General features: G+C 41.2%; 1 protein-coding gene across 1 annotated transcript in view; it reads left to right on the forward strand.

Annotated features, from left to right (window-relative positions):
* The window catches only part of NOX3 (NADPH oxidase 3), a 55,268-nt gene that overhangs the window by 7,195 nt on the left and 28,911 nt on the right, over positions 1-19,162 (forward strand). Inside the window, exons 5-9 of the mRNA XM_028103408.2 lie at positions 2,492-2,637; positions 5,151-5,332; positions 8,576-8,705; positions 13,551-13,643; positions 15,455-15,708. Coding sequence (XP_027959209.1) covers positions 2,492-2,637; positions 5,151-5,332; positions 8,576-8,705; positions 13,551-13,643; positions 15,455-15,708 — 805 coding nt within the window. The remainder of the gene's footprint in view (positions 1-2,491; positions 2,638-5,150; positions 5,333-8,575; positions 8,706-13,550; positions 13,644-15,454; positions 15,709-19,162) is intronic.

Here is a 19,162-nt window from a genome sequence, read left to right on the forward strand (position 1 = left end):
TATAAAATGGGAACGGCTCTGCTCTGTCTGGTGAGCCTTAGTCCACGGAGGAGAACTGGGGACAGCCAGAGGCAGAGGGGTAAGGGTAAAGGGGCAAAGAGTAAAGGGAGAGTTTCCACCCACCTGCAACGAGGTGGGTGGAATTGGTCTTAGGAGCTCGTTGACTCTAAAGACTCAAGTGAACCATTCAAGAGTTTTAGCTAAGCCCACAGGAGAAATTGGTTTTCAGTAAAGTGTAACAATTATTAATCAGTGAAAAGAAGCAATATAACTTAAAGGTCAAAAATGGGGCTCTGGACTCAGGCAAACAGGGTTTATCCCACTCTTGCCATTAATGGACTACCGGCACCATAACTTTTTGAATACTGGTCTGTCAAATGGCAGTAAGACTAATAGCTGAGGATTAAGTGAGATAATATGCCCAAAGCATTTATAACATTGCTTGGAGTATAGTAAGTATTCAATATCTGTTAGCTATGAGAAATACGACCTCTTAAAAAAAAACTTTAATATAATTATCAGAAAACAGCAATTAAGAATACTGCTGAACATGTTTGTGTTCGATTTAGCAAATAGTTTCCATTTTATATATTGCATATTGGGAGAGATGGCTACTAGACAAACTTTTCTAGCTTTATGGATGCTGAGACTAAACAAGGCAGCCCCTTCATAGACATGGCCACATTTATTGACAAATGGAAAATAAGGAAGAAATACAATGCCTTTTTGGTATTACTCGCTCCATACCTATAAGGAGACAGTCAACATCATGGACCCAGAAATATCATCGTGCTTTGCCTTTTTAGGTGAGCTTCAACCAAAAGCATATTCAAATTGATTTCTAACTTAAAGGGTGCAAGAAAATGTGCAAAAAAAAAAAGTATTAACAGGGAAAACACCACTCCAACAATGTTGTGTCTGCAGACAACCTCCTGACCCTTTCTCTTTCTGTATGCTCATTGTCTCTCAGCAAATTCTTATTAAGTATATACTGGTAGTAAGCAATGTGCCAAGTGTTGAGGTTACAAGATGAATAAATCTTGAGGCATGAGAGTCCATTGGGCAACATAGATGTAAATAAATACTCATAACAATAATGTCTGGGAAATGTTATAATTAAATCATTGCTGTATCATTGGCATCATTGGTGCCTGTGGAATTGAAAACAACTTTGATAGAAAACAACTTTTGAGTTGGGTCTTAAAGCATGAGAACAACTTTGCAGAGCAGAAAAGGGAATGGCTCTGATCAAAGAAACTCAGGGGACAGAGAGTAAAGCTAAATAGCAGATGGTATTTCTAAATAAGTCTGCTATTAGGACCACAGGGACCAAAATACCACCAATATTCTCAGAAGTTTTGCTGTTCCTTTTTCTTTCAACTCCCAGCACCTCAACCCACAATGTACAGCCATGGAGGATTCCAGAACTTGCCTACAATGTGTAGAGACCGTATAATAGTAGTAGTCACTTCTGCTTTTCATGGTGGAGGGGGGAAAAAAAGGTATCAAATGGGAAGTTATCTACACGCTGGGTAATGAATTCTCATTTCACACTTGAATCTGGTCCCAATGGCTGGTATCAATGGGTCACCCAATAGGGCTTTCATTTGCAGGAAAAGCATCAGGAGGAGGTCCTTGTCTGGATGTTGTGACTGCTAGCTTCCCCACAGATTTTACAAGACAGAAAAGCGTGGCATTGGGCACAGGCTCCTCAGGCTAAGTTATGCTGTATTCCTGAGTTTGTTCTCTTCATTTAGAGTTTAGACATCACCAATTCTCAGAATTAGAAAGCTGAGTTTTCTTCTTCAGAATATACGGAGAGGATTAGTTCTATAAAAACTAACTTATTTCTATCCTCTAGGAATAACACATGTAAAGATATTGTGTATATGTGTAGGAGCGAATATACATATACAGTGAAATATATAAAGGAAGAATAGAAAGTACAATGTCTGAAAGAGAACAAAAACTCTTCCCTGGTATCTATCGTATGTGTCATATGCACAGATGTCCATATATATGAAATACAGTACTCTAGAATAATGCTCTGTGATTGCTTGGAAAACATATTACATAAGATATAAAATATGGAATCTATATACATATATATAAAACAGAATGTGTTCTATATAAAATATGGAGTTTTATATATATATATATATATAACGGAACACGTATATAATTATGTTGTAACGTCCTGATACCTATTCCACTTGCAGAGGGAGCATGTGTTTATAATTAAATTAAGGGGAATTGAGATTTACTTTATTTCTTCAAATAATTAAAATAGATGTGGCTAATCCCAGCATACCTTTAGAACTAGTCAATCCACTCCATTCAAGACAGTGTGAAAGATGCACAAATAAATCACTCTTTGGAGATTACAAAAACCAGAACAGAGAAACTTGACCATAGAGGCATTGTGTTTCTGAGTAGCCATAAAGGAAGAAATCCATATGGCGCATGTCTGATGTCAGCTCCTCAACCGTAGCCATCCACATCGTCGCCCATTTGTGCAACCTACAGCGCTACCACTGGAGCCAGTCAGCCCATGCAGAGGGACTTCTTGCTGTGCTTTCCAAACTTGGCAACGCCCCCAATGAGAGCTACCTCAACCCCATCCGAACCTTCCACACAGTGAGTCCTTGCATGCTACCTAGTTTCTCATCTGAAAAGTCCTTCCTTTTCCGATCACTTTATCAGGAACACTCTGTTTCAAAAGCTATTAATAAAAGAGCTGGAGAGAAGTTTCTGCCAAATGTTAACATCAGTTTCACTATTTTTTTTAAAAAGCTATTTTTTCATAAATGTTGCTAAGAGTTTATGAGCAAGTGGAAAAACTGATGCCACTTAATTAGTTTATAGCAAAACATAACAAATACACCTAAACAGGAAATGCAGTAACCTGTTAAAACCCTGATACTTTAAATTTTAAAGCAACTCATGATTAGATATTTTTTTGTTGGTGTTGGAATCATAAAGAATGTGAAGTGCCATCTAAATCGAGGGATTATAAATTGGATGTCTTCATCTTCAACTTGCAAATTGTTTTTGGATCTCTTCTCCCGTGTCGTATTTTGGCACACAATGTGCCTGGCTGATTTGCCAAATCAGATACTGGGCAGAGTAGCTAATTTCATAATCAGACCTGCATGGCTAGTGACATCATTAATGCTAATTATCTGTGTGCACAGAATGGCAGCACATGTGGGAAACAAAAAGAAAACCAAAAATGTAGCTCCAGAAATCCACCTGCAGAGATTAAGATATTCCTCTCCCATCATCCACCTCCTACCCCTTTTGTTCTGGTTGATCAAAATATTAGATCATGTACTACCCTGTTGAAATAGGCATCCACCATGTTGACCAGGCTAAAAAATTGGTATTGCTCAAGAAAAACCCGAAGACAATGCACTCCAGCCATGGAAATATCTCTTTCATGACTCTTTTGCCCATGCAGCCTTATTTGAAGAAGCAAAATTCAGAGTCTCTTTTTGGGGAAATTCTTCTATGGCATGTCCCTAATTATCCTAAGATGATTTCCAGTATCAGGCCATTAATCAAGTAGAGCTACATTTTCTTAGCAGACAACAATCAGAAGCACAAGTTTCAACATTGTAAGTCAAAAACACAGATGCCATAAGCCTGTGGGAAGGCCTTTGGGGATCACTCGTTTGAGCCACAGTATTTACCTTGGCACCTACTGGGGTTAACACTTTTCCCCACTAAGGCTCTGGAGAGCTCATTGTTACAGACAACCAAGAATAACCCTCAATATTTTGAAAAGACCATACAGTGAATAGTATTTATTATAAGTACTTTGAAAGCAATTTAACAAGATAATTAAGTTACTCCCAATATAGTTTTCTCAAAATTTTAGAAGCAATCTACTATGTAAGTGCTAATTAAGTTCAAGAAACCCTCTACTTTAGGGTATTTGGAGAAAGATCAATAATACAAATTGGTACATTTGGAGAAAGTATCCGTAACACAAAGTGTACATTACAGAGTATTTTTAAAGAGATGCAGTGGGATTATTTTAGAAGATACATGGCTACTCAAACCAGTCTATAAAAATATGTTGCAAGAAAAGGGAAGTGGGGACTTGCTTTAATAAGCAAAGAAGGATGATTTGAAATTAGCACATCCTATGATATAAATGGATTTCTAAAATGCCTGAGTACACTTGCAAAAAAAATACCTTTTAAATGTTTTAGAGATAGCCCTTTCAATTTTATTTCAACTATTTGCTCTTTGAAGAAAAAAAAAAAACAAGGAGAAGTCCCTGTCCAAATTACCTTGAGATCTCAAAGCAGCCCAAATTAATGAGATTTTAGTGACAAAAGATACAGTGTGAGTTTATTGAGCTCACAGTCGTCTCAACGATAGTAACACAACGTATGAATACTAATGACTTGGCAAGAGTATGGAAAACTCACAGTAAATACAAAGTGCTTTGTGATTCATATTCTAAAAGGCTCTTTAACCATCCCTTACACTCATAGGTCAGAATGCTGGTCTTTTGGCAGTGTCTGCCAGATAAGAATAGCTGTATCTTTATTGATCACTTAGGATTTACAAAGCCTTATTCCAAGCCTTCCAAGGTGGCATGAAAGAAATGCAAGTCATGGTCCTTCCAATTAAAAAGCAAGAGCAAAGAAAAACTACCAGGGGGACAGAATATGCAGCTGCTTTATTAGGAATGCCCCTGAGGGATCTCTCCAAAAAAGTGTTTATTAATGTTAAAATGCAATTAGGCATGGCAATCCACATTTTTATTTTAAAGATTCAAAACTTGAAACTTGGATTTATTTTGCAGGATTTTATCTTAAAAGGCATTTTCATATATTGTCTTCATTTCAATTCAGCATAATAACTTTGACAGGAACATTGATTTATACAGATGGAAAACATGTAAATGATCAGTGGCATTTGATGGAATTGGAGCAAAGCACATGTCTGCCATCAAACGGGGCAAAGGAAAGGACAAGGAAGCTTCCATCTTGAGTCATATGGGGACCCCTTTTTTGAGGCTAATATGCTCCTGATGAGAACACTCTAAATTACCCCCTGCTTGAACTCTCAAATATTGACCCTAAAATGGAAAAGTAGAACTAAGATATCAATGTCATGGTGCTTGTTTCTTTTAGAACACCATCACTGAATTGCTAACGACAATCGCGGGTGTGACTGGCCTGATCATCTCTCTGGCTTTAATCTTGATCATGACCTCTTCCACTGAGTTCATCAGACAGGTCTCCTATGAGTTGTTCTGGTACACCCACCATGTGTTCATCATCTTCTTTATCAGTCTGGCTATCCATGGGGCTGGGTAAGTCCATAGTGTGCTCAAAGTGTAAGATTTTATGTCTGTGATCCTCAAAATCATCTTAAAAAGCCCTTCGGATGGAGGAACACCACTGGCAGGGACTAAAGGACACGTAGAAGGTACGGAAAAGAACATTCACTGGGGCAAACACCTTTTTTTTAGTAACTGAAAATAAGCAACATAGATGATGAAGTAATATCTTTATTTTTCTTGCTAACTCTCTTGGGGAGTCTTGACATGTTTATAAGATGCAGAAATTTTAATGAGTGCTGGAAAACAATAGATCTGTGTTTCATTCAGAACATATTTTCACAATCCAAATTACATGGGATTAGTCAGGGTATATATTTCGGACACCCAGATGTCATTTCTGCTTAACCAGAACCACCCACTGGGAAACCTGGTGTGGGGGAGGGAATGGTGTGCCCAACGGCAGTCAGACCTAAGCTCTGCCACTAGTCACTTGGCCATGTGCAAGTCCTTCAAATTCTATGGACCTCAGTTTCCCCATCTGACTTCTAGGATTCCTTCTTAGAATCCTAGAAGAACATCTCATACAACGCCGTTCTGGTTTTCAACACATGCCTGACACTGTTGATTTCTGCATCAGGAAACTAGAGTAGCGCAGCTCAAATACAATGTTTTCAGTTCTTTAAATAGTCTCGAAATGACTCTGGACCAACTAACCCATTGATGTCTATTCACTAGTTTGTCCCCCATTAATTATTTCATAAAACGATGCCTTTTTTTTTCCATATCACAATGTTCAGAGCACATCCGTGTGCATGATCCATCTGATCCCAACAACAGTCCTGTCCAATAAAGAGGGTGATATTATTCCTATTTCATAAGGAGGAAACAGGTCCAGGGGGTTAAGTGATTCACTCCAGGTCCCAGGACAAATAAATGCCAGAGTCGGACATAGGGCGCCCATCTTCAGACAACCCAGCCTTTTCTGATAACAAGCCCTGCAGAACAGCTCTTCACTGGCTCCCGGGAAACATTCCTCCACACCTGTAGGAATGTGTACCAGCACATCCCCTCTCTTGCACTTTTTTCTCCCTCCATTGCAGCTGCTGAGCCTGGAGGGGGCTCTGCTTCTGCCCTGACTTGGAAGAGCTCGGCCACAGAGACTGCGGGGCATGGCCAGGCACACAGGACAGGGTGACAGAGGGGCTCACGCGAGGCCCTAGGGCAGCTCTGCGTGATAAGCCACTTCCATTCCTCCTCCCCAGAATAACGGCCTCCCTCCAGCTCAGCCCTCTACTTCCTGAAGGAGGTCATTTCTGCTGCTGCCACGGCTCCCCACCATCCACCAGCTCATCAGATGCGCAGACATTGTAGAAGGAAGCATTGCTCCCCCGGGGGCATTTTTACTGCCAATTCCTCTGTTCATCCTTAGAATCCTAGTCAGTCAATGTTCCTATTTATGCTGCTGCCTGGCTAATGGCTTTCTAGTCTTTAAAAGATCAGCAGTTGGCTTTTCTGATGCTTGATCCCCCACCCTGACTCTCTATATTTCGGGGAGCAGGATGGATGGTCCCAAAGTACTCCACCCCAAAGACTGCCAGTCCTCCCTTTCTCTGTGGATTCTTCTGATGCTGGGGCATTAATCCCTGTAGCACATTTGAGAGACTCTTCATAATCCACATGGGTCTAGAGCTCCTCGTCTCAAAAATCATGCACACGTCCCCGGATCCTACCTCCCTGCATTCACACAAGAGGATTTCAATGGGCCAGTGTTGCATTGGAGATTTTTTTTTAATATCCGAATAACATTTCATAAGATGAAATATTTTAGTCATTTTAACTTAGTTGAAAGGCTTATTTTGGGATAAGGGCTTCATTTAATCCTCTCAGCTTGAAGTATTCTACAGCTACTGTTTACAGCAAAAAGTAATTTGCAAATTCTATACAAAATGCCAAGTAAAGGAGGATTATTGGAATGTGTTAAAGCCCACTAATCTTTCTATTATGGGATAGCGTAGATGAAGACATAACATTTTTTTAATTTTTAAAAAGATACTGCATTTGTGAAATGTTCTGAAGTTTAGATAATATAGAGACTGTTACCTAGAGCTTAAGAATGATGGTGTTAAAATTTACAGAATCTTTTCCTCTAGTTCCTATTTATTATTCACCCTTCCCATGTCTGGGCATCAACATTTCATGGGAGATTCACAGATAGTTGTGCTCATCTAACTCAAAGGGATGCTTTGGATGCCTTCCACAACACAGACTGGGACAAAGGCCAAAATGTCAGTTCTCCAGGCTGAGGTCTGAGGTCCCCAGGGTCATTGCCCCTCCCTCCTCTAATGCCGGACGATGCAAAAGGGGACATGTTACTCCACTGACTACCCAGGACACGAGCCTGTGTGATGCTAAAGTTTCTCAGTCTGTGAGTACCATGTTCCTCAAAAATAAGTCAATGGTTTTTATTCATAAACACCTAGGAATTGAGCAACTCCCAGGTTACATGACCTCAATTCTTAGGTTTTGCAGCCCGGTGCACCAATGGGGAAATCGAGGAACAACTTGTCAAAAGTCAGTCAGTGCTGCATTTGTGGCAAATATAATATAGCAGAATTACAGGACTCTTGATCCAGTGCTCCATTCACGAAGGCAGTCTTCCTTTTTGCCCTCAAATTCATCATATAGTCCTGAAGACATACTTCCCACTGACCTATTTTGACCCTATCAAACACTACTCTGCTAGTGGTCACTGGGGGGAAAAAAAATATCATTATTCAGGGCACTTCTTCTGACTCCTTCACTTGAAAACTTCTAGGTGCTCAGAAACAAACCAAAAAGGGTAGAAGTTAAATAAATCTGCAAAAGACCCAAATAGTACAAAGTTAGCCAATTAGCCCGAATCAGCAATCAGGACGAGATGTAACCTAATTAAATTCAACAGTCTACAAAAGGATGTGTTCAAACAATTTCCCTTCATTATGAATTCTCTAATATAGACACTTTCAATTTAACACAGGATACCGCAGAGGGGCACTTCTTTTCTGGGATCTTCAAAGTTACTTGAAGCTTCTTAAATTCCTATTTTTAAAGACGCTGAGAGAAATGAGTGACAGCCTGAGTTTCAAGACAGTTGAAGTGTTATTCCAGAGCCCACTGTAGAATATATATCTGTGGTATCACCAGACTGCACAAAATCAATTTTAAATGTTTAGGTTTTGTTTTGTTTTTTGTTTTGTTTTGTTTTGTTTTGTTTTGTTTTGTTTTAATGGCAAGTCGGATTGTTCGAGGCCAAACTCCCGAGAGTCAACTGCGGCACAACGTCACCTTCTGTAGAGACCACTATGCTCAATGGCAGAAGGCAGCCCCATGCCCCATGCCTCAATTTTCTGGCAAGGAGCCTTCGGTAAGAGTGAACCCAAGAGCTTTTAAAAAAATAGCTGTCTCCATAGTTAAAAGAACTAGAGCTTTATATGCTGGAGAAAAAGAACAGCCCATGTCACCACTAGACAAAGCCAACTCTTTATTAAGTGTGCTAATGGAGAAATCTAGTTATGGATCATTTTAAAAGAGGTTTACTGCCAAAATTATTTTGTCCATTTTGAAATGTGCTCCTGCACTCACATTTAAATGTGGATGTCTGTTATGGCGGATTGTACAACATCTGGCTCTGGCTTGCCACCCTCAGCTCAGCAAGTTCAACTCCCCGTCCCCCTGCAGAACTGCCCTCGCCATTCTGGGAATTAATAGCACCACTTCTCCAACGAACGTTAAGCAACAACCAAATGAGAAGCATGCCCTCTTTATTAAGCTTGCCTTCTTGCTTTCTGCAACTTTGGGAATCAAAAAAATTGGGGTAATAGGTGCATTTACTTCCTGTTCTAATTAAGCTCCCATGACTGAAATAATGATGGTAGACAAAAGGAGACCAAATTCATTAGAGTAGATGATAATGTCCACAAGATCTCAAAAGTAAGATTTCCTGGGCATGCTGTCATCATTACAGTTTGTGGCATAGGTAAATAGAAATAATGACCCTATTTGGTCACCTCAGGAATCCTCATACAATGCAAACCATCGGGCAGCTGGGTGATGCATAAAAGCAAATCAATGAAGCCAGCAGATTAAAACTAGAAGGAAACAGTGCCCCCAAAATATGTGTCATTAAAAATGAGATAATAGTATATAAATGGTGGGGGATTCAGGAAATGAAGTCATGAACTTATGAAGACTCTAAGGATGGATTTTTTCTAAAATCCTCGAATATATTAAATTAAACACTGGATTTTAAAAGTGAAAACTGCTAGGGGGAATGTGTAAAACCGAACCGGAATAGATGTGCCCATTAGACTATGGTTCTTTTAATGGTCAGTATAGATTGTCTCTGTCTTAAACTCAACTATTGGTAGCCATGACCCAGCCTGCATATTAATGAGGAACACAAATGCCTCCCAAAAATCTTCAGCTACAGCATCTCCATAAAAAATAAAAAAAATCAATATTCTCCCACACCTCATGAATACAGACCATAGCTGGCTCAGCAGCGGATGCTGACATTAATTATTATTAAAAGGGGAGAACTTACTCATCTCTCTGTTAACTCTCCCCTGCTACACCTCCCTGCACACCCAAACTCATGTTGTCACTCTTTCTCATTATTTTTAATGGATCCTGATTCAAAGCCTATGTGAGTTGTACAATTACTGCTTGGCTGAATGTACAATATTCTCTCTGATGTCTTATAGACACTGAATCTAGAAGGCATCCCAAGGACAAAGAAGGGCTCTTGCACTTCACTGCACTACATCTACCCGTCTCTTCCTCTTTGCCTCTCCTAACTGCCTTTTCACAGTTCTTTCATCGATAGAACATTTATCAATTCACCTTCAGTGGTGCACTACTGCCCATGTTAGGAGGGAGAATGCTTTTTGTACATCACCACGGAGACACTGAACTGATCAAAGGAACCAATTATACCCTCAGCCCCCTTCTGTCTCCAACTCACGGACACATACGAGGCTCCAGAGTCTAGAGTTGCACAAGGAACTTGGTCTCAAAAGAAGCCTGGTTTTCCTTAGCCAAAGAAGCACCTTATTTTATTTAACTACAGCATCAACAAGTGACAATAATAATAATAATAATAATAATAAGGCTAATGTTTTTTAAATTATTAGGGCATGATATCAACAGTAGAGGAGGAAGCTTTAACTGAGGTAGAGTTATTACAGCAAACTTTTTCTTTTTTATGTGCCTGGAGTTGCACTAGACTCAGGATGCAGAGACATGGTTCCTTCCCCTGGAAATCTTATTGTCTAGAAAAAGAGGCCGTTTATAAACACACACATAAAATAAAATCAGAGCCAGCGTGTTCTTATTTTCTGGTAGGAATGAAAAACCTGGAGTGAAAGTGTAAGAAACAAGTTTCATTATTGCAGCTTTAAATCAACGTAGCTTTATTTCCATCATAAAATATTCACTGTACCATGACTTTTTGAGTATTTTTTGAGAAGAAAAAATAAAGCAAAGAAGCCATAGCGTATTTTAGCATTAAAGAAACTTGGATATTAAATAGCCCTGCCCCTTTATGTAACAGATGGAGAACTTGTAGCCCAAGTTTTGGTTTCTTCCCTGTGGTCACAAAAGGCATTCCCGGGAAAGCCACACCAAGAAACCAGAGTTCTTGTGGCCATGAACTTTCATCTCTCTTCTCTTCAACATTCATTCTGAAGCTCCAGCCTTCTCCCACCCCTCACTTTGTCCACTCTCTACTGCTTTCCTTGAGAACATACCCCTGACACTGTATTTATCTCTGTGAATAAAGCTAAAACATTTAAGAGCCTGGAGAAAAGCCAACCAATCATTTTCTCCAACACTCTTATTTTACAAAACAGAAAACTTGAACATAAAAGGCCCAAGATTTGCCACAAGGCCTAGGTGGAGGGATGGTAACCCCGAGATCAGAAGCCAGGTTTTCGAGACTCAGTTCAGGCGCCCCTCCTGCCCTGGGGCCTGGCCTCCTTCTGTCTTTACTCACACTTGTCCCAGTCGTTGCTGCAGGATAACCCAATAGTCACCTCTGGCCACTCCTGTCCCTCACTCCCTAACCTCCAGGGGCTCCAGGAGTATCACGGTATACCCAAACTGGGCTTTCTCCTCCTGGATCAATTTATATACTAGAGTAGAGATAGAGCCAAGGATTCATAGCTTACATTCTCCTTCCTGACTAACCGTACAAGGGAAAATAATCCATTCCATTTTTATCAATATGGAAGAATCGGAGACCATGACTGACTTGAAGTGTGTGATGTCTAAAACTTTCTAAAATGGGCGTGGAAGATTATTTGTAAAAGTACATAGAGACTATGTGAGTGTTTTTGCAAATATCTCTTGAAGCTCACATAGAAAGAATTGCATTCTTGCTATCCTTTCTGTAAATACCCAAACCAATTCTCAAAACACTCTGTGGTTCATTCAAGCACAGGAGACCAAAGGATTCGTTCCCTTGGTCCAACCCCATCCTTCATGTCTACCCCTTCCTATCTTCTCCCTTACTCTGCTCATCATACCGCCTCACCCACAGCACAGGTGGACAAAAGGCTTTGTTCTCTCTGCGATGCTGAACACGTTGCTGAACCCCACTGAGGCAGAAAAGAATAAGTGGGTCAAATTGCTTTGTGTTGCCTGCATAAATCCAGCTTTTATCAGGCGAACAAGAGGCTCCCAGGGAAAAAGCAAAGAGTGTTGATGTAGGTGAGCAGAGGTGCCATGCAAACAGACCCAGCAGTAAACAGAGAAATACACAAGAAAGATAACAGAAGCAAAAATAACACTAAAGGGCTTGTGACCCTTCAACAGAACAGAAAAAACAGGATAATGGGCAAGAGTAAGGAGCAATAAAGACAGTGAGTCAGCCAGAAAGGTTTTAGTGAACATGAGTTCAAAAGGGTGAGACATCCTTCCTGCTCCTAAGATAGTGTGCTAGCAGGAAGGTCGAGGTGCATTTAGTATCCCAAGCAGAGGATTTAGAGAAATTATGAAAGGCTTGAGTTCCAGTCTGAGCTCCCCCAGGATCGAGTTCTGTCTCCCTACACCACTCTACCAATTCCCACAAAGTCAGGGATTTTTTCTTCTTTAAATGAAGAATTAGATGAGATTTCAGAGAACCCTTAACATCCCAAAATTCAATGAATGACTGAGTCTCTAATGTTTTGTAAAACAGGGCTCAGTAGCAATGTCAGCACAGGACAGAAAGAAGCACGATTTGGTGGTTAAGTGCACGGGCCAGGCGGTCGGACCCTGGGGTCATGTTTTTCTGGTGCACCTCATTACCTTTGTGACCCGGACAATCTGTTTGATCTTGCTGAGCCTCAGTTTCTTCTTCTGTAAAACAAAGAGAATACCATATGCCTTGTGGGGTTGTTTGGTATCAGACCTAGTATAAGTCTTCAAACATTTTAAGTGTATGTTTGCACACACATTTAAGTGTATGTTTGTAATTGTTACAAGACTAGCCTGCTGGCAAACTGATCATCAGTAATACTGATTATTCTCATAAAAGGTTAACATAGGAAAGGATTTATTAAGAATGGAAATATTCGCTGTCACAATTGTCCAGAAGACTGTGGAGGATTTTGTTCTGATTCTGTAAACCCACGCTTAAAGTTCTGAGACACCACTTTTATGTCTTATTCCTGATAACATTGGATATGGCTGTGTGTGTGAATGTGTGTGGGGGGGGTGTGGGTGTATGGGTGGGTGCTTCTTCAGGCAGACCCCCAAGTTGTGATGCATTGGTGGCCCAAAAAAATTACTGTTCGCAATGTTTTTATTTCATTCTCCATGTCTTATTTTGGCTCAGGAATGTAGCTGTATAAGCCCTTGACTTTGGCTGAGTTGGGAGCATTTATGACCCTATCTTATGTAACGTAAACATCAATCTGCTTTCCTATTTCTTTACAAATTCAATTATTTCTAATTACATAAAGACATCATTGATCAAGTAAGCATAAAAACCAATACAGAAGAGTTTAATCTCTGAAAGAAGCTTGTAGACCTCAAGGAATAATTGAATGTTATAGTATTTAATACAAGGAGATATCTTTATTGTCGATAACTGACCCAAAGTTAAAGGAAAATGTCTGAATCCCATCATGTTATATATTGATTTGGTTCAAATTGAAAATATTTGGATTCTATTTTCATTTCCTTTTCCTCTCTCTCTCTCTCTCTCTCTCTCTGCTGCTCTCTACAGGCTTGGAAATGGGTTTTAGGCCCTGTGGTCTTATATGCGTTTGAAAGAATAATTAGGTTCTGGCGGTTTCAACAGGATGTTGTCATTACCAAGGTATGCGTGTAGCTTTATGTGTGAATAAAAGCCTGAGTGTAGATGAAAATTTTTTATTAGCCCAAGTTTTTAATTTGCCATTTTTATTGCAGAACTGTCTGTAATTTAGAGGCCCATCTTCTGTTCTAATAATTGCTTGTATCCCGCACATCTTTTAGTGTGACTAATTTTACTGAAGATGGGGATCAGGGCTCCAGACCAGTACACAGAATTTTGATAAAGGTTATGGTGCCGCCCAGGAACCATCCGTTTTGCTCTTTATTTCAGTTTCTCACTGGGGGGTTGGGGTATTTCAGTTTCTCACTGGGGGGCTGGGGAAGATGGGCAGGGGGACTGAGTCAGCTTTGGTTGGTTTACGTTACTTATGGTAACTTCTAATATAATCACTTCCTTCAATACATAAAAGTGGCGATTTTGCAAACACACAAATAATAGACATTTTCAAGGACACACACTCCCACTCAGAGCTACTGAGCAGAGGATAGGGAATAGTCACCCTCAGAGTGAGAGGGAGAGGGAGAGGGGAGGGACCACACGGAGCCCCACCTAGTGAGTGAGGGCCCCAGTGAGTGTTTTCCAACCTTGCACCCCTCCCCACAGCTCTCCAATTTACCAAATGCTGGAGGAAGATGGAAAACATGTCTAGGAGACTGAAAAGTACCAAAGACCCGGCCCCCAGTGTTTTAAAGGTCCAAGAAGAAATGCTCTGTTATCCAAACCTATATTGCTAATACAATTTTAACAGAATCCCCTTTCTCCTTAACTGTCTTCATGAAAGCAGATGCATAGAAATTGCTTCATATTTCTGTTTTAAGCTGTTTCCATGTTGCTGCTTTTAAGTTAAGCACCAAAGGATATCAGGCTATGTCAAAAGCCAGACAGTAAAACTTCTGGAAATCCACTAGAGCCGTTACTAGGGAGACAGTTTAACAGCAGAATCAGAACAAATATCAGTAGGGAGATGGGAAACAGAACTAATGATTAAAATGAGCTGAGATCCTCTTCCAAATGGAAAAATACTGCCACAGGATCTAGACATTTACTTTCGCTCCTTTTCACCTCCTGCCACAAAAGAAGACACGGGAGCCTAGAGAGATTTTTTTTTTTTTTTTTCAGGAAACAAGATGGAAATCGAAGAAGGGAAATCAGGTCTTTCCTTCCAATAAGCAGCACTTGAGCATAAGGCTCTTAAAAAAGCGAGGAGGGTCTTTGCCGGCTCCTTCCGTACACCTCAAACTCAGAGCCTGAGCAGGACCATGGATGAGACCTGACTAAAAACACAACAAAGCGAAACATTTCACAGTGAATTTGAGGATTGTCTTCCACTTAGAATGAAAAGATAACAGGGCCCAATCCACCAGGGATTGAGAAAAGATAAAAGGTCGTTGGAAACGGTAACAGACAGGACTTACATTTTAAAACCATGGAGCTGGTTCGGTGGGTATTTTAATAAACCTAACCATCGTTAAGTGCAGTGTCTGATGCGCTGGCTCCTAATCTTGATCCTGGTTAACTGCACTAGCGAGACCTTGGCCGTCGGGGACATAAAATCACGTGTCAGACACCACATGGTGCAGCTACCCAAATTTCAGATGGCACTCTGAAGGAGGTAAGCTTCATGCTTGCTGGAGTTGCCAAGCCAGATATAAAAGGGACAGCAAAGATCCTTGGAAGGTAACAGCAAGTGGCAGATTGAAAGGACACCTCAAAAACGCTGGTTCTAGAATGTAAAACCCTCTGGTGGACAAAAGCCATTGTCTTCTCCCTTCACCTGAGGAGAAAAGGCAAACGACTCTCTTGCTCTGATTTAGGTGGTGAGCCACCCGTCTGGAGTTCTAGAACTTCACATGAAAAAGCGGAACTTTAAAATGGACCCGGGGCAGTACATCCTGATCCAGTGCCCCTCCGTATCCTGGCTGGAGTGGCACCCCTTCACCCTCACCTCCGCTCCTCAGGAGAACTTCTTCAGTGTCCACATCCGGGCCTCAGGAGACTGGACAGAAGCTTTATGTAAGGCCTTCGGGGCAGAGGGACCAGCCCCGCAGGAGCTCTGGAGCCTGCCAAGGTTGGAGCCCATTTCGTTTTTACATATAACTTAGAAGAGTGTAACAAATAAGTCATCTCGTGCATCAACGGGCTTCCCAAATCCAGCAATATCTTTATTCTAGATGGCAAGTTTTAATCCATTCTTTAAATTTGAGGACTTATATAGAGTCTAATTTAGTGGATTTCCAGTAGAAGCAAGTACATTTCTTTAAAAAAAAAAAAAAACAAACGTTCAACAAAGGCAGGCAGTGATCCAGGAAGAAGGAGCACTGTGCTTTCTCAGCTCCAAAACAACACTTGACTAATTATACACAGCCCGCGATGAGTAAGACAGCCCTGTGAGCGTTTTGCTGTTGCAGTCTGAAGTCTTTATATTTGTTAGCTTGGTCTTCCTAAGGAGGATGCTTTACAGTCAGAGTGAGGCTGGCAGGCCCCACCCCCTGGAGAAAGAGCTAAACAATTGCAGATTGAAACTCATAGAGTGACAAAGTGATCGAATGGTCCAGAAAGTTGTGCCATTCAATCTGTGGGTGCTGCTTTTGTGCATGCAACAAGTATTCGTAACCTCCTCTAGGTGCCAGAAATAGAGAGATGGCAAAACACTGCCTCTTCTCTCTAGAACTTCGGGAGGCCGAATGCAATCAGCATCAACCTGCACGCAGACAATTTAATTTTGCTGCAAGGTCGATGTGCGGAGGGTCGGTCTGGGAAGGGTGGAAAAGCACAAATGACATCCATATGCATTTCTTAGGGTTGTGGTAACAAAGGAACACAAACTGGGTGGCCGGCAACAACAGAAATGTATTCTCCCCCAGTTCTGGAGACTCAGGGGCTGAATTTAAAGGACAGCAGGGCCGAGGTCCATCTGAAACCTTTCGGGGAGACTCTTACCCTGCCTCCCCCTCTGCTCTGGGGGGTTTGCCAGCATTCCTTGGCTTGCATCTGCAGCAGTGCACTCTCTGTCTTTCGTCCCATGATGTTCTCCCCCCTCGTGTCTATGTCTCTGTGGCCTCTTCTTATAAATCCAAGTCATGCTGGATTCAGGGCCTGCCCACTTCCAGTAGGACTGCATCTTAACTTGATTAATTACACCTGCAACAACCCTATTTCCAAAGAAGGTCACATTCTAGGGTACCGGGCTTAGGACTTCAACCTAGAAATCTGGGAAACACAATTCAAAGACAACATCCTATTCAGACAAGCCCGGGTCCCACTGTAAATGAGCACTCCTTAGCTCCTTTTGGCAAACAAACGGCTTAAAGTTGATCCCCACTCTTCCAGCAGGATGACCCAAGAGGCAGGCCAAACCCATGTTTAAGGCCCCAGGAAAACGGACACACACAAAAAGGGTGGAGAAAAACATTTTGAAAGAATTTGACCTTTCAAAAGAAGCATCAAGAGATTCCTTCTCCTGCCGTCCTTGGAGGGTGTCGGGAAATAGCAAGCAGTGGCCACTGACAGAAGAAATTAGGGAGTGAACACTGTCAGGATATGCTTGGAATGGAACCTCCTGGGAGCGGGGCATTCCCTATCTTCCCGTCTATGTCTGGTGCCTGGAGCAGTGTCGGACATGTATTGCATACAGAGTAAATATTTAGTGGAGAAATTAATAAATACCAGACCCAGTATGGATGCTTTAGCTCATTTACTTTAACAAATATATACAGGTGGCAAACTAGGCACTAGAATAAATGTAAGGCACAGAATCTAATCAGCTTAGTGTCCCTCTTTCCTCCCTCCCATAGGACACTGAACTGTGACTATACAGCTCTGGGCTTGCTTGTGTTCGGTGGCTACAAAGAGTCACATGCCTTCATTTCAAACATTGGAACTAAAGAGGGGTAATGATAACAAACCAAGTGTAAGCATCATCCTGTCAGACCACAGCCCCTAGTCAGTTGACAACACCTGATTCCTCCTGCATTTGAGAACTTCTCTGTTTAATCATGGGAAAGGAAGTAATGTAATAGAATTCTAAGATTCAGAATGCAGTGCAAATGCTTAAAATTAGAAATAAAATTAGACACACACACACACACACACACACACACACACATACACACACACGTCCCTGCCCTCCTTTTGGCATTGCCAAGATCAATACTTCCAACCTATTATTAGCCTGGTCTCTACTCTTAGTGCATACAGTTCTCCAGTCTATCAACCAAACTTGCCTTTCACAAACCAGCTAGCATTTCAGCCAATGGCCCAGTGAGAACTTGGAACATGTTTCTCAGGAGTCAGTATGCTTTCTATCTGTGGGGTGCCTTGTCAGCTCACGGCCTGACAGCATATGCCCTCTCCCCGACCCCCAGGCCTCCCTGGGCTCCACTGCCCCACCTCCTGCTCCCTCCTTGAACTCAGCCATTCTTCCAGCCTTCTTGGCTTTCTCCCACACCGAGCACCTTTACCACTGCTGTTCCTCCACCTGGAACATTCTTCCCCAGATTTCTGCTAGGCTGCTCCTTCACCTCCCCCAACTGACTCTCAGTAATCGCTTTGTCCAGAGCCCTACTTTATTCTGCATAGTACTTATCCCCACCTGACATATTAAATCTCTGTTCATTTATCTGTTTACCCTTATATCTTCCCACACTAGAATGGAAGTTCCATAAGAAAAGGGACATTATCCATGTGGTTCACTTTGTTATCTTGGCTTTGGTGCCTAGAATAGGCCCTAACTCTTAGTTGGTACTCAATAAATATTTATCAAACGAATAAAAATGAGTTGTTGGAAACAGAGCAGTTTCCCTTCACTTGTTAAGTTCATTTGACCTCTGCTTCTATATCTGTGTAGGCATATGTATTAACAGTAGAACCAAAAAAACCCTACAATTTCTTCAACTCTTCAATATATTAAGAACAAGAATTTTATTGGACTTCCTTGGATGATTTTTATCTCTTAGAGTTGTTTCGCTTTTGAATTGAATTAAACACATGGGAGAGAGCACTATAATTTTTCACTGTTTTGAACCCAGAAAGGATTTAAACCAGCCCCAGGAAAAAGGAGCATCTGGGTGGCTCAGTCAGTGAAGCATCTGACTCTTGATTTCAGCTCAGGTCATAATCTCAGGTTCGTGGGATCAAGCCCTGTGTGGGGCTCCATACTCCGTGGAATGTCTGCTTGAGGAGTCTCTCCCTCCCTTTCCCTCTGCCTCTGCCCGTGCCTCAAATAAATAAATAAATCTAAAAAATTTTTTAAATAAAAAAATAAAAGATTTTGCCTTCTGAGATAAAATGGAGGAATTTCTCAGAGTTGATCCTAGAGTTTTCAGTGATTTAACCTACTGCCCAGAGCCAAGGACACCCACATCCAACAGCCTGGGTTCAAAGCCCAGTTTTGGGTGAGATCTTAGAGAATGTATGTAACTGTGTGCCTTGGTTTCCTTATCTGTAAAATAAAGATGATAATAGTATCTAGGACTTTGTTTAAGAATAAATGTCCTTATAAAGCCCTTCACATATTGCATAGT

The sequence above is a fragment of the Eumetopias jubatus genome, unplaced genomic scaffold (assembly GCF_037043125.1).
Source record: "Eumetopias jubatus isolate StellerSeaLion01/CBP00866 unplaced genomic scaffold, mEumJub1_p1.0 scaffold_6, whole genome shotgun sequence".
In the NCBI taxonomy this organism is placed as follows: domain Eukaryota; kingdom Metazoa; phylum Chordata; class Mammalia; order Carnivora; family Otariidae; genus Eumetopias; species Eumetopias jubatus.